General features: G+C 36.4%; 1 protein-coding gene across 1 annotated transcript in view; it reads right to left on the bottom strand.

The window, feature by feature from the left end:
* SNX6 (sorting nexin 6) overlaps window positions 1-24,452 on the bottom strand; it is a 42,587-nt gene that overhangs the window by 14,643 nt on the left and 3,492 nt on the right. The window contains exons 3-8 of the mRNA XM_074365658.1: window positions 14,615-14,719; window positions 13,911-14,021; window positions 12,832-12,953; window positions 10,816-10,939; window positions 6,516-6,611; window positions 4,436-4,541 (exon numbers count right to left, since the gene is read on the bottom strand). Of these exons, the coding sequence (XP_074221759.1) occupies window positions 4,436-4,541; window positions 6,516-6,611; window positions 10,816-10,939; window positions 12,832-12,953; window positions 13,911-14,021; window positions 14,615-14,719 (664 nt within the window). The remainder of the gene's footprint in view (window positions 1-4,435; window positions 4,542-6,515; window positions 6,612-10,815; window positions 10,940-12,831; window positions 12,954-13,910; window positions 14,022-14,614; window positions 14,720-24,452) is intronic.

Below are 24,452 nucleotides of genomic sequence, written 5' to 3'. Positions count from 1 at the left end.
TTTCAACAGATGACCCTTGTCATTCTTTTTTTTTAAACATTTTTTATTGATTCATAATCATTTTACAATGTTGTATCAAATTCCAGTGTAGAGCACAATTTTTCAGTTATACATGAACATATATATATTCACTGTCACTTTTTTTTCTCTGTGAGCTACCATAAGATCTTGTATATATTTCCCTGTGCTATACAGTATAATCTTGTTTATCTATTCTACAATTTTGAAATCCCAGTCTATCCCTTCCCACCCTCCACCCCCTTGACCCTTGTCATTCTTTGTTTCCATAGCACTAATATATATCTTTATGATAGGACTGATTATAATATGTTATAATTTTTTGCTTTTAGTGTTTATCTCACCTGTAAAATTATTAACTCCTTAATGGTAAAGACAGTTATTTTCTTCATCTTGAAATCAATGCCAAACACGATGGCTGGCACATATCAGACATGCCAATGTTTACGAACTAAATAATTTTAAAGAAATTTTAAAAGTATATATAGTAGGCACCCATTTTAAATCATCAAATCTAAACTGAAGGGTACTTCTAATTATTACAGTCAACACTAGTATGTACCACTTGGTATTTACAAAGTTTTTCTTCTTTGGGGGAAGGGGAGTGCCGCAGGCTGGTGCCAGGGCCTAGTTTGGGTGGGTGGAATGTGGGGTTTCCCAGTAAGGCAAACAGGGTGCAGCTGGAGCCCTCAGAGTGAGCTATGTGACTCTGGGTGTGCGTGGGGAGCAGGAGTAAATCTGGGTCCTGATGGAGGAGCAGGGAGAGGATGGGGTGGGAAAAAGCTTTTCTTAACAGAGGAGTAAAAGGATGAGACATTTTTCCTTAGTATCATTTTATAACCAAGGAAACCCACACAGACCAATTATGTGACTCGCCCAAGGCTCTAAAGCAAATCAGTAATGAATCTAGGAAGGAATTCCAGTTTCCCACACTTATACTATATAGCTGAACAGGCAACTATGAATTATTACTTCATTAGAAAAAATCTGCACATCACAAAGAAAATAAGAAAATAAAATACAAAAATAACTCTTAATCCCCTCAAAAGAAAGACACAAGAATAGAAGTTAACAAGCCAGAGACTTACTTTACTTCCTCCTTTTTATCAGGGCATATAACAATACTCCAAAATGGAGGGTCGCACTTCTAGGTATCTACTGACCTGTCTTATATCAGAGGTTCTCAAACTTTTTGATTTTAGGACTCCTTTACATTCTTAGAAATTACTGAGGGTCCTAAAGAGCTTTTGTTATGTGGGTTATATCGATCAATATGTACTGTATTAAAAAAATTTTTTTAACTATTTTAAAATAACAGTATTAAAATCATTAGAGGGAGGGTATAGCAGTGGTAGAGTATGTGCCTAGTATGCAAGAGGTCCTGAGTTCATCCCCAGTGCCTCCACTAAATAAATAAACAAACCTAATTACCCCTCCACCTCCAAAAACAAAAACAAACAAAAAAACCCATTATGTTATAATAACTTTTCAAGTGAAAAATAACTATACATATATATTTTAAAATTAGTGAGTACAGTGATATTGTTAGATTTATGTGAATCTCTTTTGTGTCTGGACTAACAGAAGATAGCTCGATTCTCTTATCTGCTTCTGCGTTCACTCTACTGTGATACATTGTTTTCGTTCAAATATGTGGAGAAAAATCTAGCCTCAAACAGAAAAGGAAGAGGCATTTTATTAATATTTACAGATTATTATGGATATTCTACTCAGAAAGTAGTCGTCTTTAAGGGTTAGTTGCAGTGGGAAATCTAAAATCTTATCAATGAACTCTGTGTACTCTATTACAATAAACTCCAATGATGAAAGTGATACTTATCCCAAGAATATAAGGTTGGTTTAATATCTGAAACTCAATCGGTGCAATTAACCAATTACTAGACTAAAAAAGAAAATCCATATGGTTATCTCAATCATTGCAAAAACAGAATTAGACAAAACCCAACATTCATTTCTGACTAAAAAAAAAAAATTCCCTCTCAGAAAAACCAGGACTTTAAGACAACTGTCTCAAATTGATAAAAGGCATCTAGGAAAAACCTACACCTAACATCATAGTTAATGGCTTAAGACTGATGCTTTCCCCATAAGGTAAGGAAAAAGGTGAAGCTGCTTGCCCTCACCACTTCCATCAGCACTGCACTGGAGGGTACAGCCACAGCACAATGGGGCAGGGAAAAGAAAGAAACAGTATTCAAGTTGGAAAGGAAGAAGTGTAACTTTTTATTAGAGTATGATCATCTATGTAGAAAATCCTAAGGAATTTACAAAACAGTTACTAAAACCAGTGAGCTGATTTTTAGTAAGGTTGCAAGGTCTAAGATCAATATTGAAAATACAATGTATTCTCATACACTGGCAAAAAACAACTGGAAATTGAAATGTAAAAAAACACATCATTTACAATACCATCAAAAAATAATTAGGGATCTAAAGATGTGTAAGATCTGTACAAAGGAAACTACAGAACATTGCTGAGAGAATTTAAAGACCCAACTAAATGGAGAGATATACCATGTTCATATATCAGAAGAACTAGTATCGTCGAGTTGTCAATCCTTCCCAAATAGATCTATAGATTCTACACAATCCCAATCAAAATCCCAGCAGGAATTTTTGAAGAAACTGACAAGCTGATTCTAAATAAAATCCAGATGAAAACGTAAAGAACCTAGTGGGGTCAAAACAACTTTGATAAAGAAGAATGTAGTTGGAGGACTTACACAAGAAAAGATGTTCAACATCATCAGTTACTAGGGAAATGGAAATTAAAACCACACTGAGACACTACCACTGACCTACCAGAATGGATAAAATTTAAAAGACCGATTATCCTTGTTGGCAAGGATGTGGGGCAATTGGAACTTTCATGCACAGCTGGCAGGAATGTAAAATTGTACAATAATTTTGGAAAAAAGTTTGGCAGTGTTAAAGTTAATTATACACTTACATATAACTCAGCCATTCTACTTCTAGGTGTTACCCGGGAGAAACAAAAGCATATGTCCATATAAGACTTACATATAGATGATTCCTGTCTGCTTTATTTTGAAATAGCCAAAAGCTAGCACAACCCAAACGTCCAACAACAGCTGGAAGGAGAAACAACTATGGTATATCTGTACAATGGAATACCACTCAGCAATAAAAAAGAACAAACTACTGATACACACAATAACATGGATGAATCTTAAAATAATTCTGTTGAATTTCAAAGCCAGACAATAAAGAGCATTTATTCATGATTCCATTCATATAGAATTCTAGAAAACGCAAACTAGTCTATAGAGACAGAAAGCAGATCAGTGGAGGCCTGGGGACAGGGGCAGGAGGGAGGAATTACAAAGAGCCACAAGGAAACTTTTGGTGGTGATGGATATGTTCCTTACACTGATTCTAGTGATGATTTCGCACATATGCCAAAACTTGCCCAACTGTATACTTTGAACACTGCAGCTTATTGGTATCAATTATACCTCAGTGAAGCTGTTAAAAACCCCATTAGTCTATCTTGCACTTTAAATGGATCTTTTACATACATGATTTTGATCATTTAGAAAATACTGGTTTAATGAATCATGCAGATCTTTCAAATGTCGACACACTTTAGTATACAATTATCAACAATACCGCATTCACTAACATTATCATCAATCTCCTTAGACAAGTCTTTAATTTCTGGGAAGCAAGCTCATGGTGATTGATACAAGTTTTTCCAAACTTCTAATTATTGCTGGAAAGCTTGAGTTTTATCATTATCAATGAACACTGTCAGTTGTTTTCCTTGAAGTGTCAGGCCCATTTAGTTAATTTTTAAGAAAATGTCTACCAAATATTCAAGTCTAAATAATCATAGTTTGTCAGTTGTTCTCTCAAGTAAATATGGTGTCTAATGAAAAAAGCAGCTAGTTCAGTTGCAGCTCAGTCGCTAAAATGCTTCACTAGAGAGAACGTTCACACTTCAGTATGCAAAGTGCTTTATGCATACCTCGCATTTCACTTAGAATATAAAAAAGTACTAGGGAAGAGATTTACTACAAGTAATACATTTCACCGTTTCATCAAGGACATTCTTAATTGAATTTTAACTGCAAATGCACTGTGGGAAGGAATATAGTGACTATTAGCACAGTTTGGTGCCACTGCCTTGATTTGTGCTAAGGCACCAGCAGTTTATCCACCACAACTTTTGCATCATCAGTGTACATATCAACATGGTGAAAAAAGACAGAAAACATCATAGCATTATTCTGAAAATAGTTTTCACCTCACAGATTTGCTAAAAAGTTTGAGAATCACTGCTCTTTACCAAGACTTTTACAAACCATAAATAACATAGTAACTTTATAATTATTCCAATAACAATGTAAGCTTTAGCCACAGAGAAAAACCTTACTTTTGTGGGATCTTGTCATCCTATCAGATTTAGCAGATGCATCCTTAACTCGGTTATGATACTCTAAAAGGAATGTTCGTTCATGCTCAAAGAAATCATCTACATCCTATGGGATCAAAAGAAAATACGAGCTTTTTTCACTCATTTGCTTTAGTTTAACATGTAAGTCACTTTGTTATCCTTACAATCATAAAAGATCATCAGTAAAACAGCAAAACTATCGTCTAATAATCAGACATTACATTCATTTCACCAAGTTCAGATTTTAAAAACGTGTTCTGTCTATCAAGTAAGAAATGTACGGTTTTGCAGCTGAAGGCTCAGAGCTCCCCACACGGCTCATGCTCACATGTTGTGCTCTGAAACGTGTTCCTGCTTGTGTTCTGCCTCTACAATCCTGCTTCTCCAACAAATATATTTCTCACAGTGGGAATGAACAACTGCTTTTGAGAAAAAAAGGAAAGAAAGTCTGACAGACAAGTGAAAATCTATTTCTCTTGGTCTATTAATGCATTCTACAGGCCATTCCTGAATGCTGCCAGGCCTCAGTCATTAGTGCCCTCTGGCTGCTTTGGGGAACCTGGCCAAACTAGCTATTTGGGAGCAATTTTCATATTAAACACTATTTTCAATCTTCTTTGGAACAAAGCTAGAAATACATTAAAAATAAAAACTATTAACTGTACTTTCCTCCCTTCTAAAACAGCAACTGTTTATTGAAAAAGCACCAGCCGAAACGATGTAATATGAGACCCACCTCAACAACTCAGAAGCAAAAGTTAGTACTGACAAAATGTCATTTAAAATCTGTAATTCACACGTACCAGTTTTCTAAACAGTAGAAATGGAGATAAAACTAACTTGCAGAGTTGCAGTGAAGATTAAGAAAATGTGGGCTACCAAACACCACGTTGTAAATGTTCAAAAAGTGTTTATTACTTTAATAAAATTATAGAAATGATAATACAGTGGTGTCTAGGTAATGGTAAGAAAAAAGTTCTACATTAACGCATAAGCAGCATCAAAATAAAAGCTGAGTCTATCAGAAAGCAGCCACAGCACATGCCCTGTCCACCTATCAACTGACCTGCCTCTGCAAAATCAAAGTATAAATCAAATAGTACTTTACATGTAAGTTTTATTGTAGATGTATTTGTAAAAACAGGCAATGATGACAAAGTAGCATTATTTTTCTTTCTTATAGTATTTCTTGATAATACAATATAACCATTTTCTCTTACATTTTAATGGTAAGAGTTTTCAGATAAATCAATTATTGTACCATTTTTAGAACATTATCAAGAAAAATTTCAGTGTTATTCAGGGAAATAATTAACTTTGTAAGTATTTTCACACTACTATCTTATTCAATCCTTTCAAAATCCTGTGAGCTAGGTGGGAAAATGGGAAAACTGAGATTCAGAGAAAGAAACTGACTTTTCCCAAGGTCATGTGGCTACTACAAGACTAAACCAAAACCTCAACTGGGCTCTTCTAACTTCAAATCTGAACCCAGGTCTGTCCCACACATTTCTACAGCCAAGGGTAAGTGTACACATGGAGGCAGCCCCTGTGTCCAACCCTGTGACTCTCTAAGGCACCTAGAGGAGACTCATGTGCACGTGGCTGGACATTCATTCCATCCTGCACACTGATCTTCTGCCCTGTGCCTTCCCTCCACCCCGTGACTGCCCGTGGAGTACACACCAGTGGCCCAGTCTACACACTGGCAGATGAACTCAAGCAGCAGCCCATGCAGGATGCGAAAGAAGGCATGGGATTTGGGCAAGGAAATGTGGGGTTCTAGATACCTGAAGAATGGTCTGGTCTGGGGGAAAGGGGCGTGGACTCCACGTGGGCAAATCCCCTTGGACCTGCAGACCTTTCACCACTTAGAGATGGGACCTCTCTAACGAGTGGAACCCTGGGAGGGAGCCCAGTTTCCCAGGCCTAAGGATTCCACTGTCCAGACTTCTCTTTTACTCCAATATAATCTGCACATCTGAAATCTCAATCTGTCCCCCTTTTAAAAGAAGTGAATCCTTAAATCAATACCTCTGTTAATCAAATAAAATTTTACCTTTACTCCAGAAACAATTACTCCATCTGCTGATTTAACCATGTTTTTAAAGAAATCTTCAAGTTTCTCTTTTTTATTTTTCCCTCGCACACTCAACTGAAAGAAAGGTAAATATAAGTTAGCATTTCTTTTAAGATTACAAATGGGAAGTGATGCCTCCTTTATTCTCTGACACTAAAACAGCAATCTTATAAGGATCCCAGCTTTTAAATTTAATACAGTGGCAATTTCATCATGTACATCAGTGATTTTCAAATTCTGAGATGTTAAAGAGGAGTCTGGCCTCACTCCCAAAGATTCAGGTTCAGCTGATCTCAGTAAGGCCTAGCTATCTCAAATTTTGTAAGTATATTTGATAATTCCGGTGTAAGTAGCCCTCTCATCATACTTTGTCAAACACTACTATATCATATAAAGTCAAATAAAAATTTAACTCAGGAGTTCCTTTGAACATGTAAAATTTATTGGAGTACAATATACCTTCATATGATTCTCTAAAAGCTCTGAAAATACATTCTGCAAATTCTTCACTCTGAACTCATCCAAATATTATCTCTTGTCCTATTTTGGCATCAGTAACTCACAGTACAAAGGACACAAAAAATGACTTTGAATGGCATGAATGGTTTATCTAAAGGCAAAACCGCGAAGCAGCTAACTCTTTTGACTTGACCACTTGCTGCATTAAGGGGCCCCAAGAAGGAACATCCTATCTAATTTCCTTACCTACTGCCATGGCTTCAATGCTCACCTTTCTGTAAGTGACTCATAAATCTCTATCATTACACCTAAGCTCTTTTCTGAACCTTAGATCTTATTTCCAGTTGCCTACATCATATCCTTACATGGAGATTCTGCTAACCCCAATTAGAAAAGCCTAAAAGAGTACTTACTATAATCTAATCTCCAAATTTTCCCTCTCCCTGGTTCCCTAATCATGGCTCCTCCATTCAACCAGTCTCTCAGATTCCCACATGTTCCCTAAAACCCCATACTTTTCATTAAAAATCTTGAAATGATCTATAACTTCTTTCCCTTCCTTCCCCCCTCCTTCCTTCTCTCTCCCTCTCTCTTTCTTTTCTCTCACAGCTCAAATTCTACCAGCAAATGTCTGAAATCTAGTAAAGTAAAACAGACAGAATTTGGTGACTCCTCATAGAAACAGGGAGTAGGAGTCCTGAGTAATTTTCACGTTTTAAGGAACCGTGAGGTGGTGATACCTTCTTTGAGAATATAAAAGGAGGCACAGATTTACAGAAGAGTTCAGCTGAGGGTAAAAGGCCCAGGGGATATCTAAACGGAGCTTTACAGGAGGCTAGTTAATAAGTAAGGCTGGGACTCGGGAGCAACATATATTTATAAGTTAACAGGGTATTGCAGTAGATGAAGCCACAGGGGTAGATGATTCTCGCTTAGGGAGAATTTACAGAACTAGAAGTCTAGAAGAACTTCTAGAGAACTTAGTGAGGAACCCTGGACAAATCAGATTTAAATGAATGGGTAAGTGGAGGAAAAAGCCCATGAAGGAGACTGAGAAGTAACCACAGAGCTAAGAGGAAAATACATCAAGAAAGATCCCACAGACCACAAGTACACGGGACCCAGCACAGCTAGACAGTATCTTAGTCAAAACGGAAAGGCACCAGGTATCACACCATACTAACAGAATCCAGAACAAAACCCACACGATCATCTCAAAAGGTGTACTTTTTCATAAGAACACTCAATAAACTAGGAATACTTCTTTAAGCTGACAAAGGGCATCTATGAAAAAACCCAAAAGTAGCATCATACTTTATAGTGAAACAGGGAATGCCCTAAGATCAGGGACGATCTTGTCACTTCCATCTGACATTGTACTGGAGGTTCTAGCCAGGGTAGTTAAGCAAGCAAAAGAGGAAAAGGCATCCAGATTGAAAAGGAGGAAGTAAAAAAGACAAAAGGAAAGCTATTAAATGAGTGAGACTGCCAAGGTGGCTGAAGGCTGTGGCGGATACAGGAGGTTCAGGAATGTGATTTCTGATTGGTGCCCACTCCTGGTGAACAAGGTCATTATCTGATCAAGAAGAATGACTGAAATCAGCTTTTATGGAAAATGGGAGAGGCCTGCCTAAAGTTATAACCTTGTTATAAACGATGGAGCAGGTACTCTAGGCAAGATGAGAAAGAAGTAAAGACAAATAAAAGGGCTGTTGACAGGGTCAAAATGCAGGAGAGGTCGAGTCCAGATGTAGCAGTGAGTCACAGAACAGCTACAATGGGAACAGGGGAAAAGGGAGCTGTGAGGACAGAAGGCTTTGTTTGGAGCCTATAAAACTAGGGTTTAAGAAGTCAGAGGTGAGGCAAGGTCCTGGTTGTAGCCACTGATGGGGCAGCAAAAAATCAATGAAGACTAGGTTATTAAACAAGTAAAATATTTAATCTACTGTTAAGCAGACTAAGGTGTGTACACCTGCTGGAAACAGAGGTACACAGCTACAAAAGGAAAGCAATGCTGGAGGCAATCATTCCCTACAGCAGTGACCATTTCTCCAAAGACTAGATACTGGAACAAGCTTTTCTAGGTCTTCCAGATGGCCCAGTCTTTTTAGACTTCAGGGCACCCTCACTCTACTTCAACAGCTCATCGGTCCCGTGACTCTCAGAAGCTCAGGTAACAGAATGGCACAGATTTCTTTTCCAGCACCACTGAACTGAGTAAAGATCTGAGAAATTGCATGACAGACAAGGTTGAGAAAAACCTTTTAACTTTGGGCCTATGATCTTCTACAACCTGTTAACATACTTGCTGTTTAATTAGTTAAAGAATATTTGCAAAGCACTTTCCAGTCCCTCTTTCTAGGCTTTCTCCAAAACATCATTTGCTGATACAAAATGGGTTATTAAAATGCATCATCATCATCTCTATTAAGCACATATTAATTTATAAGGAAGAAAAATAAATCTACCTTGGTGGGAAAAAACTTATGAAATCCTAAGATTTCTGAAAACTATTTATAAAACTGAATTAAACACCTAATAATCTTCCATTTATTATTTTAACAAATGTTTACTTTACATGTTAAATTGCCAGGCACTGTTCTGTAACAGTGAAGATACAGTGGTGAAAACTGAAAGTTTTACTCTCAGAGAGCTTAAATTTTAGTAGAGGGAGAGAGATAATGGATACATAAATAAATTTTTAAAATACAGAGATACAATTTCACATAGTACTAAGGGCTGTGGCAAGAGGATGGAGTACTTGGAGCGTGAGGACTCCAGATCAGTGCCTGAGCTCTGATACCACCATGCCTCACTTCATATCTACGCTGCTCTTCCAAATTATTATTAAGGTTTTAGCCCAGGCCATAGTAAGGGCCAGCATAAACAAAATCATACAGATAGAAAAGTGATGATAGCATTCTATCATGTGTTCTATAGCAACCCTACTCATGAGCCATTTTTAGCTTCCTATAATTCATGATATGGCCAGCAGTCTTTACTAGTTATAAGTGACAACAGGCAAGCACCACATTTATTCTTGTGAAAGTACCTATGGTAAAGTGCTACATTTCTGCGATTTCGAGTTACACTTCATACCCTTTTAAAGAAAGGGTTTTCTCTACTGCTAGACTTAGGATACTTTATTGTCATATTCACTAACACCAAACCAAAAGGGAAAATTTACCTAAACAAAATTCTTTGATCCTAATGTTGACCTGTAAGCAAACAAGCACTATGTTTACATTTGTTTTCTTCTAAAATTGAGTCATCCAAATATAGATCCCAAGATTTGTATCACCCATCCACTAAAAATATTTTTCCAGCATCATGAATGAAGAAACCTTTACAGCTCAACCACCCCAATCTCTCTTTGTGCACTATAACAGTTTTCAGGCAGGGAGGAAGGAAAATTAGGAGCCATCAGCACTCAAGGTCAGTTAAACAGATCAAGAGTAAATGATTAACCCAAAAGTAATCTTGAATTTCTCAGCTCTCTGGAATTCTCCATAAGGCTTCAGAAGAATCCAACTCAAATTTAAGAAACATTAGTCAATTTAATAACCCTATTTCTTAAGAGGTTCACAATTCAGAATAAAGATCAATATCCCATGTAGTAACATGATCTACCATTGATTCTTCAATTAATCTACGCAAGTTCTACTGAAATACTGCATTACTGCTGAAAAAGTCATTTTAAACTGCCATGAAAAATGACATTATTAAAAAAAAAAGGTCTGATGTCTTTTCTAACAACTCCCTGCAGTTTTCATTGACTCTTTAAAAATAAACCTTCATCACTACTTTGATCAATACTCACATCTTGATTATACTCCAAGAAGACATGGAAATTTAAGTCTTTTCTCAAAATGGGATGTGCTGCCACACGACATAGGAACACTTCATGCATTGCCACAGTCTTCTTGAATATCGCCAAATACTCACTAGAAACAATACACAAAATTAAAGGTAAAACACTGCATCAACTGGAAAATCATCTGCAACAATTTTCAGCAAATATTCTTTGAATTATTCTGAATGCAAAATTAGAGATACAGAGATATAATCCATGTAAACAAAGCTTTTAGTTGAACTGTTAAGGAAATATATAAAACCCAGCTCTGAAAAGACTTCATGCTAGTTAATAGTATTTATTATATTTAAATGTTAATATTTTTAGGTTTTATGAACCCTTCTTCCTATGCAAGTTGGTGTTAAAGGTAACTATAAGGGTGTTTGTTTTCAGCTCCAGAGAAAGTATACTACAAATTATACTGTAAAATCTTAATGATTCAATTTCTAGATAATTACTGCTTTTAAACACCTTAATACAAAAAAAAAATCAAAAACTAAACCTCAGTAAGCATATTTTCAACATTAATAATTATTTTCATCTAATAACCCAAGCACACAGGAAAGGAACATACCATGGAGAGACTAATTTTTGCCATTACATTGAAGAATTGTTTAAAATACTTTAATATCATCAGTGAATCACAGCGATCATATACTAATATGTGTCAGTTTGAGGGGGAAAAAACACTCAGGGAAAAGGCCCGATATTCTTGCTTCAACTACGTGCAAGGAGAGTAAGTTTTACATACCAGTAAACCAGCAGGACCAATGTTGGGAGAAGTTTGATCTCTGTGAGGGTAGTCATTCAATGAAGACAAAAAAGAAGGATGCAGAGGATGGAGGTAGCAGTAGAATAAACCCCAGGTTCTCTGTTATCCAACCCCTAACCAGACCACAAAAGAATCATGATCAGGGCCACTGGAAAACCACAGATTCTTCAATAGTAATGTGTTCTGCTAATTTCCAGTTTTCGGTCTTATGAACTATAGACGAATATGTCTGTCTGCTATCAGACTACTGCTTGCACTCAGTATTGACAGAATTCTTAAAATGTCTGTCACCTCACACTTAAACAAAAAAGATCCACTTCATTAATTTATTTTGTCAAGAGTTTAGCATTCTGAAGAGGAGTCTAGTAGCAGTGTGAATATATGCTTAAAAACTGAAATTCAGTGGAACAGGAGAAAAGGAAATGTACAAAGGGGAGAAATGACCAGAAAAAGACTGATGGAGGTGATGATAATACAAGGAAAGTTATTTCCTTATATAACTCTCAAAATACAGAAAAACAACATGCAGCAAATCCAAAATTATTTCAAATGTTTAACAAAAGGGGAAAGACTATATTTTCAGTAAATATACTAAAAATGAAAAAGAAATTATCTCAATTTTTTTCCAAGGATTTAATACATGTCTAGTATATATGAAACTAAAAATTATTTAATAAAAAGCATTTAAAAACTATTCTCTCATCACTTTGCTCCTATTTTTTCCCCTTCAGCCAGAAGCCACAGGCAGAGAAGAGGGGGAAAATCACACACACAAACACACTTTTTAAAAAAAAAGAAAGCAGAATACATTCAGAGTCGCTCAGTGCACACTTCTATGAGAAATGTAAGTTTTGGTAGTATGTACTTGTCGAAAAAAGAGACCTTGTAAATAAATTAAAAAAAAAAAAGAATTTACATTCTACTTTAAAAAGCCATTGTTTCCCCTTCTATTATTTTGTATAAACTTTTGGATTCTCTGTTTTCAATTTCCAGAGTCAATTTAAACATTAATTTAAAGAATTTTACAGTGCAGACAATTATTCTGTAATTTTCCTGTAGGCTCTGATCATGATCATTAACATTGGTTGTATGGCTTAAACCTGCATCTTCCAGAAAGGGTCACTGTGATGAAATTTAATTAAAAGGATGGGATATAAGAGAGAAAAAAAAAAGGAATTAAAACAAGCACAATTAACAGAAAAACCACATACGCTTCCAGCTCCTGTTTCATCTTTGTGAATTCTTCCTTTGTCATGGACCCTTCTCCTTCTCCAAGCTTCTGTAGTTTTTCCCTTGAAGCATCAAAATCAGGTCTTGGTGGTGCTGGAGGGATCTGTAACAGAACGAAACCACTAGAGTTTTAAAGACTATTTTATTTCTTGACGCAGCTGTACTACTGCTACCATAAAAGACTGTTGTCTGGGCGAGCTAAAGACATCCTGAATGAACTGGCTATCAGGAATACCCCAATTAAAGTTAGAAAATTTGACCTTAATTTCTAGAAATTAAGATCCCTGAGATCCCTTACACCAAAGAAGAAATAGAGCAGAGCATTATTTTCTGGTATTAGAACAGTAGTTCCCAAACTTTAGTCTGCAGATTCCTATGTGGCATCCTAGAGTCCTCAAATGTGTATGTAAGCTCTGATTACACACTAAATGAATATGCATAGCAAACACCTCATCCTAGGCATCTCTTCCATTTGGCTGTTCCCAAGTTGTATCCTTTAAATAAGCTGGTAATTAAAAACAACAACAACAACAACAAAAAAGCACTGCCAGTTGTCGACCAAACTCTTGAGTTGTAAAAAGTAAAAGAAGCAAATGACTGAGAAGGAGGGGCCACAAGGATGAAGATGGGATCTGGTCAGAAAGATTTCAAGGAAATCAAATGAAACTAAATTTCAGAAATCTGAGCGTGGTCAACAGCTGAGTTACAACATCTGGTGCACATTTACATTCGATAACCTCTCAAGGGGCCCTCCAACTCTAAATATGTTTACCTGAGGGTTCAGGACCAGTATGGCTTGCAACATCTCCTTAACTAACCCTAAGGACAAGCCCATTTCAATTCTAATAAACAGTAGAACTTAAGTTTAAATAAGGGAGCATAACATATCCATACCCTACACTCCCAAACAGGATAAAGGGTGGTAGCCGATCATGGTTTGTAACTGGCAATTTAAAAAATTACATCAGTTCACTAAAACTGCTAAATAACATTTCAACACATAATAAAGTATCTAAACACTTCCTAGAAAATGGAATTAAAACGGAACCTCAACACTTACAATGTAACCTGCATAGTCTTCATTTTCAACGAAGGAATCGTGAAGCCAGATAAATTCCTCATGTTGTCGAACAACAGAAAACTCATTTTGTTTAAAATTTGGCAATGAACTCTGCGAGGATAAGAGATTTTCTCAAGTAAAAATCAAAGTTACACTAAAAAGCTTTTAATAAACATTTTACATCCTATTTTTTAAATTAGTCTTAAATGAAAGATTATGAAAACCCTGAGACACGGAGACAAAAAATTACCTTGGAATCTTTGAGAAAATAAGCTGACAGCCTCTTACACTGTACTTCTACCATTATTTAAGAGTTACCCTATTAATGCATCAAACTCAACTATTAAAACAAAGGAGAACAGATCACAATATGAAAATGTGCCTGAGAACTGAAATCTAAAAAGGAATTTGTAAGACAGTAATCTGAAGGAATGCAACAAAACTGAAAACAACAAGAATACAAGATACCACTAAAAGTCTGGAGAAAATTAAATTTACATTATGTCTAAGTTCTATGATTCTCAAATGTTAATCTTTAAAAGTACACTTCCCTAAAACTTTTTTGTTAAAATAGCAGTAATGAATTAAAAACTAAAATACAATTTCTAATTATGTTCAAAACCAAAATTCTAGTTAACATATTATGTATGTAACATCAGCACAATAGATAGCCAAAAATAATACAAGTACAAAACCCCATTTACCTTTGTGTGCACAGTGAATTTTACTTTATCTCTCTCACTAAGAGCATCAGAAATGTCCACCTGCAGAGCAGCATCACTCTGAAGATCTACATTTATTGCTTTAAGCTAGAAAAAAAAAAATAGTACCTCAATGAAAATTCTACAGGCGTTTATATAATTTCATTCTTCTCCCATACAATAAGACAATACAAAAACAGAACAAAACTAAAATAACAAAAGATTCTTAAATCTAATAAAGTACTCAAGTTCATTTAATCTACACACACATATATATATATATATTTTTTTTTTTTGGGGGGGGTGCTTTGGGTATGTTATTATCTTAACTAATTTTCATTCTGCACCATTCAGCTATGCTTTGTATGAGTCAATGTGCTAAGTCACAATTCATTACGGTTTCACCCCCCCCCAAAAAAAAACTATTTTCCAAGAAGACAGTCCTTAAAAAGTTCAAATATTCTAAAATTAAAGAGTATATCATATGGATATTCATGTATGACTGAAAAATTGTGCTGTACACCAGAAATTCACACATTGTAAACTGACTATAACTCAATTAAAAAGAAAGAAAGAAAGAAAGAAAGAAAGAAAGAAAGAAAGAAAGAAAGAAAGAAAGAAAGAAAGAAAGAAAGACAGACAAAGAATGTATCTACCTTTAAGAACAAGAAAAATAATAAAAAGAATATTGGCCAATCTTTTTAACTCCATTGCTTACTTTAATTCAGGACTATACAATGAAACTATTAATCATAGTTAAACATATTACACATATGTATTATATATATGTAAAGTGCTAAGAAAAATGCTAACATATAATAAATACTCGGTAACTAACTCCTGTGATATAAATTAGATTTTACTCTATAAGCTTTAATACATTAGAAGAATTGGGTATATTCTCTAATTAGTGCTTCTAACTTAACTCATCTATGAGAAGACTTTTCCACTTATGATCATAATTCTACTTATAACTCTCAAATTTCATCCACTTTTCTTCCTCTTTAAACAAACATTCTAACATCTTTGGGTAATTTGGAGACTAACAAAAGAAGCAAATACACTAAAAAACAAAATAAAGTCTTAGCTAGCTGCAAAGATATGAAATATTTAAAATCTAACTAGTCTGCCTCAAACAGTCTAGTTGTAAAACCCAGGACTGATTTTGGAATCTCACTTACTCATTAGCATTTCAAATTTCAATTACAATGTAAACGGGGAAAATGCTGGAAGCAAAACTGTTTATAGTCTATGATCTCAATTATATTCTTTAAAAAAAAATGCATACATAAAAGGCTTACGGAAATACAACAAAATGTGAATAGCAGTGGATTTTCTTCTTTATATATTTCTTTATTCTCCGAACTTTCCACAATATGTATTACCTTTATAAACAAGAAAAAAGTAAGCCTTCTTTAAACAGAAATCCTGTGATTAAAAGATGAATTTTGTGAAGTTTTTCATTAAATAGGCTTGTTTATTAGTAATGACAGTAGTATACTATCTCATATTTGCGCTATTGGTTCTGTATCAAATAGACATGCTTTTAAAAAATAAATACCATTACATACAATCTAACTTAAGAGTCACAGAAGAAATAAAACAGTTAAACTGCATGATACCATCTATGATTGGCTGTAACAAAAACTTTATTGATAACTTTAATAAGTTTATATTAAGTTAAATTTCAATTAGTAATCATATTTCAAAAAATTAATACTATAAACTTACACAAAAACATTTTTAAATGTTTTAAAAATTGCTATTGTACTCAATGTAGCCCACTGTCCAATAAAAGAAATGAGATTAAAGGTTGTCTTGAATTACAAAGAAGTTTTCTTTTTCATTTTCTAATTATCTTTATTGCTTCTGTTATACTGGAAACATTACAGAAGACTGTTCTTTGGTTTTCTTGCTTTTATTTAGTCTTATCAGGTCTTCAAACTGTCCTTCCTACCTCTTCTCTAACCTCTTACTTTAATTCTAGCCTAGGAAATGTTTCCTTAAAAAAAAAAAAAAAAGAAAAAAGCAATCAATCTGTTTCCTTATTTCTCTTTACTAACAGTCAGACCACTTTTAAGATATTTATTGTGGCAGGCTGAATTATAGCTCCCCAAAAGACATCCACATCCAAATCTCTGGAACCTGTACCTTATATGGTGAAAAAAAAAAAAAAAAAAGGTTTTTGCAGGCTTAAGTAAGGATCATGAGGTTGGGGAGATTACCCTAGATTATCCAGGTGGGCCCTAAATGCAATTACAAGTATCCTTATAAAGGGAGGGAGAAGGAGGTCTGATACAGACAGAAGAGAAGGCAACTTAACTACTGAGGCAGAGATCAGAGTGATAAAGCCACAAGCCAAGGACTGCAGGCAGCCACCAGAGCTGGAAGAGACAAGTAATTAATTCTTCGCTAGAACCTCAGGGAGCATGGCCCTGCCAACACCATGATTTCAGCTCAGTGATACTGATTTCGGACTTTGGGCCTGCAGAATTGTGAGAGAATAAAATTCTGTTGTATTAACCATTAAGTTCGTGGTAATTTGTTACGGCAGCCACAAGTTTTAAAGTAATATATTTACCATATGGTTTTTGGAATAATAACTTCGGCAGCTTTAATTTCTTACATTTTCACTGCCTAGTCTAGCATTTCTCAAATACAACTGATGAGGTTCAACCTAAAAGCTTTTAAAAAACACAGACTCTCAGGCCCTACCACAAACATATCATAACAGAATCTTCAGAATGAGCCTTTTTAAAACTCTATTTGGGAACACTAGCCTAGATTTTCCAGGTTGTCTCTGCCTTTACATTCTGTCAAAACTTCATCTCAACTGCTAGTATTTTCTTTTTAATGATTATGTAAAATATTTTTGCCAGTTTTCATATCTCTAAGTATATTTTAGTTTTCATATTTATTTATTTTTTAACCATTGCAGTCAATTTGGAAACACACCTTTCAGGATTTTGACATATGAATTAGCTATTATTCTTCCAATTAAAGATTATTTCAAATTACTAAAATATTTCTCTCTCCTCTACTTCCTTATCCTTGTACACACCAAACAACAGTTTCCCTCTTTTTGTTTTATTTTGTCTGATGAAACCACACTTGGCTTTTTAAAATTGTAACTCATCAATAAAAAATACTTTACATTATGTATTTCCCACTTCGGGTATTACATTCTACTTTTTTTTTAGGTATGGTTTACATTCAGTGAAATGAGATTTTAAGTGTCTAGTTTGAAGAGTTTTAACAAATGTATAGATTATATCCCTAAAATCACCACCATAATCAAGATATGGAACACTTCCATCAGCCCCAGAAGTTCCCTTCTTTGCTTTTATTCCTCTGCTTCCTTACTTTCTAACTCTTCTGTAAGTTCTCTCTTGTACACCATATTAAAGCCTCAATTCACATATTGCCTTAACAGCTATTAATTCAATACCATTTGTCTTTTTCACTCTTTTAACAACTGAGTTCTAGCACTGATCTCAGGAAAATGACATAAGTCACAGATGTAGTTATAGCAAAAGGCTAATGGTAAGATTCTAACTCCTTTAATTTATATTTCATAGTAAGTTCAGCTAAGCATTCTTTTTTTTTAACTTTTTTTTATTGCATTATAGTCATTTTACAATGTTGTGTCAAATTCCAATGTAGAGCACAATTTTTCAGTTATACATGAACATATACATATTCATTGTCACTTTTTTTCACTGTGAGTAAAGCATTCATTTTGATACTGCATCTTCCTGTGGTCAGTTCCTATATACACTTCATACCTCAAATAATTTTTCTCCATTTGCTGAGCAAATGGAGAAAGATTATTTTGTTTGACAATAACCTTTGTTTCACACACATCAGGGCTGGCCAGCCAATAAAATCACTGCCCATGCCAACACAAAACTTTCACTGAAAGCTAATCTGCTATCATATTTCACCATTCCAGATGCATATTTTCCACATTTTAATGTATCTGAAATAGGGATGCCTTGCAATTGATGACAAACTGCAGTTTAACTGGCAATATTTTTTCTTTCTTCTTGGTACATAAAAAGAAAATATATCTTCCAATCAATTGCACCTTAGATTTAATAAAATATATTGTAAATTTAATGTTAATTACATAAAAGGCACACAGATTTTCTTCTTTCTTTAGAGAAAAGTTAATAATTCTAGACAGTTTGTACTAAGGGTAAGAGTCAAAGCAAATAACTTGTGATTTGTCAACATTTAATTAACTTTCTGCAACTAGTGAAGTCAGTTTGTCTGAGAAAATTCTAATTAGACTACATTCACTGGTTTAATCCTTATCTGGGCCAATGAACTGTACTTTCTTTTGTCAGAGACTGACTAGGTTAAACCTTTGTGTCATGGCCAAGAGAAAGACCAGGAAGAGAAAAATGGATGAAGCAACAGAAATACAATAATAGCCTTAGGAAAAAAATGTAAAGACACTGCCCTACTACTGATAGAGTAATTTTCACATATAATCATTTAGTAAAGAAGACACTCACGACTAGTTTACTACACTGATGTGTTTACACATCAAAATATTTACCTACGACACTCCTAAAATAATTAGTTGTTTATCTTTTGCCAGAAAAGTACATGTACAGAGATGGATGGATGGAAGAAGGAAAATAAATGATTACTGCAACAGCCTCCCAACTGGTTTCTTGCTTCTGCCCTACAAAACCATCAGCACGATCCCATTAAACTAGAAATCATTCCTCTGCTCAAAACCTAAGGGGTTCCCACTTGGAGACAAGCCAAAGTCCTTAGAGCGGCCCCCCGGCCCTGTTCTTCTGGCCCACTGCAGCCCTGCCACACGTCTCCTTGGCACTCCTGGAACTCACAGGAATGCCGCCGCCTCAGGAGGTCTTGCACCCCCTGTTCCCTCTGCCCGCAACACTTCTAACACCCCAGGTGCCTAACTGTAGGCTCACTCCCTCAATTCCCTCAGGTCCCCACTGAGATGTCACCTCAGGAAGGCCTTTCCCGGCCACCCGATCTAAAACTGTGGCTCAACACCCCCACCTCCAAACAATCCCTATTCTCTCCCTCTTTTTTTCCATAGGACTTGTACACCATCTACTACATTTTATTTACTAACGGTCTTCCCTGACTAGAATGTCAGTTCTATGAGGACACAGGTTTGTGCTTGTTTTTGCTCACTGCTACATTCTCAGTGGCGGCCCTCAACAAATACCTGTTGAATGGAAAGGAGGGAAGAGTAGAAAGAAAGGTGGGAACCATATCTGGGCTAAAAAATTATTTTTAGGTAATTACAGTACAATCAGTGAAAAAACCCCATGAGACAGGGAGAAGTAAATTCTGTTAAGTTCACTAATTCAGGCCAAAATTTAAATCTATTTAACTCTTAGCCCAGTCATGATTTTGAAGTCCTGTAAAACATTATTTCCATTATTACTGTAAACCCTGTATACCCAGCAGTCAAATCAATGGTTGATTATACATAAACTTTCTGAGAACTAGCATTTGCAACCAGGCTGCCTTTCATCTACCATTCCAGAAACAACAAAACATTACTGGTCACATGCTGTCACTCCAATGCCTTTCTCACCGGTCTTGTCAAATCCCACTGCTCTTCTGCCATACCTGGCGTGCAATTCCCACACGCAGGATCAATTCAACCATCAGCTTCTTTTGCTTTGAGCTGAGTGTGGGTAGAGGAAAGTCACAACCACTTGTACTTGTCTACTACAAATTACTAGTCTCTAAACTATATTAGGCTCTTAAAACCACTCAGCAGTCCTGAGCCAATCTGCTCAGCTCCCCTTCTGATTCCCGTAGCAACTACTCCAAACCTTTACCACCATCACTCAACCCTCTACCACCATTCCCACCCCAGATGCTCAACAAGTGGACTTGCCACCCACACCCTCAAGAAACACCAGCAGCTGTTTTTCCCTTGGACTCTTCAATAAGACTTCCTACAAACAGATCTGGACTCACCATCTTCTCTGCATTCTCAGAAGTGGTGTCCCGTGGAGAGCTGAGCTTCCTGGCTATGTGAGTGTGGAATCTTCCCGTCTGCTCTAGGACCTGCTCATACACTGTTCTTCTAGTCACATGAACTCACAAAGCCTCCACAGAGTAAGCCCTACTTCCCAAATCTAATACTTCTCAGTCTTCTCGACCTCTCTTCAGTATTTTGCCTTTCCTTAAAATTCTCTCAACTTCTGGGGACTCCTCTCATTCTCTGCCTACGCATCTCAGCCCCATCAGTTAGCCCATTTCCCCCATTTGGCCTCTGAATGTTGTTTCCCCTGGGTACTATCTGGCCTTGGTAATCTCAGACCTTCTTGACTAATAACTCCTACATTTATATCTTCAACTCACACCTCCTTTTCTTAAGTTCTCAATCATAATTTCAAGTTACCAACTAGACGTATCCACCTGTATGTATTCACTTATTAAACAATGGAGTGCCTTTAACGGCCAACCACTGTCTGAGGTGCCAGGGAGAGAGCAATGAAAAGACAGTCCTCACCCTTTCAGACCTTACATCCTAGCTTGGCAGGGAAGGGATTAGATACTCCATAAGCACTTCAAATCCAACATACCTGAAAACCAGACTTACTATCTACCCTCTAACTCCGCTCTTCTCTCCTGTACTCCTCATCTTCTCCTCTGCCGAGCCCACGTATTTATTCAGTCACTATGCCCCGTTCACTCTATCTCCTAAACATCTCTTTGTTATGTACTCTCCTTCAACCCCTCTTCCAACTGCCTTAGTTCTGCTTTCAACATTTCTCATGTGGACTGCTGCAACAGCCTGTTAACTGATTTCTCTGCTTTCTGAAAGGAAGAATCAATCCACCTTCCACACCATCTACAATGCTGTTTTCATCTGGGTAAAAGTCCTTCCCAGCTTAAGACCCCTCAGGACTTCCCACTGCCTGGAGTCTTCATCAGTACGCACTTTATACTCTATCTGTGCCACCCACAACCACTCCTGCTTCCAAGAAGAACAAATGCTCCAGGTGGAACCAAATGACCTACACTTGCTATCCTCTCTGCTGGCAAGCTGTCCCCTTCCTTGGGAGCCTACAAAACCCCTGATCAACATTTAAGGCTTAGCTCCTTTAGCTGATAGCACAGTGGTTAACAGCCCAGGACCTAAAGCTAGTCTCCATGAGTCTGAATCCAGCTCATACTGGCTGTATGAATTTGGGCAAAGTTATTTAATTTCTCCAAACCTCACTTTTCCTTTCCAAAGTAGGAGTAATGGTAGCAGCTACTTCACAGGGGGTTGAGAATTGAATAAATATACGGAAGTTCCTGGCATGCAGCAAAAGCTTCATCAGTGTGCAGCTCTCACTGTCTTCTCCACCACTCTTCCCCCATAGTTGAACACTCTCCTTTGTACACCCACAGCACTTTACCGTAAGTCCCTCATCACACTGTGGTGGGTCCAGGGCAGGAACTTTCTCCTCCTCCTCTGAAAACATTCATCTTATCCTCTGCCACTAAAATCTATGTCACATTTTTATCTGAAATAACTACCAATAAATGTGGAATGTGTTTGAGCTAAATGCTGTGTAGGTACAAAAGAAAATGCAAACATCTGGGCCAAGACTTAAAAGATAAGTCAAATATCACAAAAAAAAAAAAGTGAGGGGGGAACACTCCACCACACTGAAAAGTATGCATAAAGCAGCCATTAAAGTGCAGAGGTGCTTGGGCAATGACTAGTAGACTAGAATATGCCTACAGTGTGTGTGTAGGGGGTGGGGCATCTTGAGAAATGAAGCCAGGCAGAAAGAGTTATTAACAGTGTTCAACACTAGCCTAGAGTTGGCACCTGACTGTGAAAAGAGCTAGGTCCAAGTAAGTCCTTGTGCCTAGTGAAGCCATATGATCTAATCATTTAGTCAAGCCGCTAGAAGGGATATGAAGTCTGGATTGGAAAGCAAAGAGACTGGAGACAGAGAGCAATGACAGGTTCTGCGGCAACCCAGGCAAGAAACAACAGGGACCTTAACTGGGGCCACGTGAACGAAAGATGGGCTAAACAACGTTTCTGAGGTGAAATTTTCTGACCTCCGTGACTGTTCTGGTGTGGGGATGAAGGGTATGATGCAGAGGTTTCTTGCTGGCACGCCTGGAAAATGATGACTTTAATGAAGATGCGGAATACAGGGGGAGGAGCTAAGCTAGGAGTCCAGCAGAGCTGGTTACTCCACCTGAAGTAATTCTGAAAACAATAAACATATTTAGAATTCAAATCAAATGCTAAGAGATTTATGCCATCACGCTGGGACCTACTGCTCTTATTTAACAAGCATGTCAGAGCAAAATGTGTCCAGTTCAAAGGGCTCATTTGTTTACTAAATAATATGTTACTGTCCTTCATTTGGGAAAGAAAAAAATACCCTATTATGTGACCGGAGATCAAAAAGTGACCAATAATTTTCAATACTGTGTATTCTTAAAGTCTGCTTTTTAAGTTTCTCACAAAATAGCATTTTCTTAGGGCCTTAAGAGTCTTTTCTGTTGTGAATACCATAATGAAAATTTAATGCTGCTTAAAAATGTATTTTAAAATACTGACTTTAATTTTGCTTAATTGCTGCTTTGAATGAAATGTTTACAATTTTTGAATCTGTGATGTCCCCTCTGCAATTCATATCAAATATGTACTTCATGCCTTTTCTCTATCAAGACTTTCTTAAAAGGATGAACAAGACAATCTAACTAAAAGTGCAATGCCTAAAAGTTCTCATCTATTTATGGCAATCTATTTCTATCAGGACAAACACAATATAAAGAAATTTAAACAGGCCTGAAATTTCTGTCCCTGAAATGAGGGAATAGCAGGATAACCTCGTGCAGCCATAATCAAACTTCGGTGTACAACAGAACCTTCTTGCTTGTTAAAAAAGTAGCTGTCTGTCCTCCCAACCTCAAGAGACTGATTCACTAGGGCGCGGACCCAGAAACTTTTGACTTTTGTTCTTCAAACACCCCAGGTGACCCTGATGCAAGTGTTTTAAGGCGACTCTGAGAAATATGTGCACTGGCTTGGATGTCAGCAACACGGCTTAAAGTCCACCTCTCCCACTCATTGGCTATGTGACTTCAGACTACTTACTTGGTTTCTCTGAGGCTCAGCTTTCTCATCTGTAAAAGGGGGATACTAGAAGCTTCACAAGGACTTTTTTCTGTAATTCTTTTTTAATGCAGGTACTGAGAATTGAATCTAGGACCTTGTGCATGATAAGCATGCACTCTGCCACTGAGTTATATACCCCATCAACCTTCACAAGGATGACGAGAGGATATAATGAAACAATGCTTATACAGTGTTTAACACAGTGCCCAGCTATAATTATTACTATGATTCACCCAGTTCCAGGACAAAAATAAGGAAGAACTGGACATGTAAATATATTCATCATGACATTCTAAACACTTTAAAATTCATGGCAATGTTTTTTCCATTTTCATATTAAAAATTTCACCTACAAGATTCTATTAAGAACCTGGTCAGGCATGCTCTTTGTCTCCCTCTTCCTTTAATTTTGTAATACATAAAAAAAGTTTTTGGGCACATTACTTCAGTGGTTACAGCTCCATTAAGAAAATCTCACCAAAGGCCTAAAGCCTGGAATACAAACATTCACCAGAAAATACTCTATTTTTCACACCAACACTAATACTCAAAAAAATCAATACTTCCACTGAAAATTAGTCAGATTTTACAAGAAAGCAAATCCTATTTGCCTTTCCTGGTAGACCGCAAATATAAGACACAAAGTTGTTATCTAAATAAAGAAAGCCATAAGCTTTATATTTAGAAAAATCAGTT

Source organism: Camelus bactrianus, chromosome 6 (genome assembly GCF_048773025.1).
Source record: "Camelus bactrianus isolate YW-2024 breed Bactrian camel chromosome 6, ASM4877302v1, whole genome shotgun sequence".
Lineage (NCBI taxonomy): Eukaryota > Metazoa > Chordata > Mammalia > Artiodactyla > Camelidae > Camelus > Camelus bactrianus.
The sequence above is the reverse complement of the archived record's forward strand: the minus strand, read 5'-3'. Positions and strand labels throughout refer to the sequence as shown.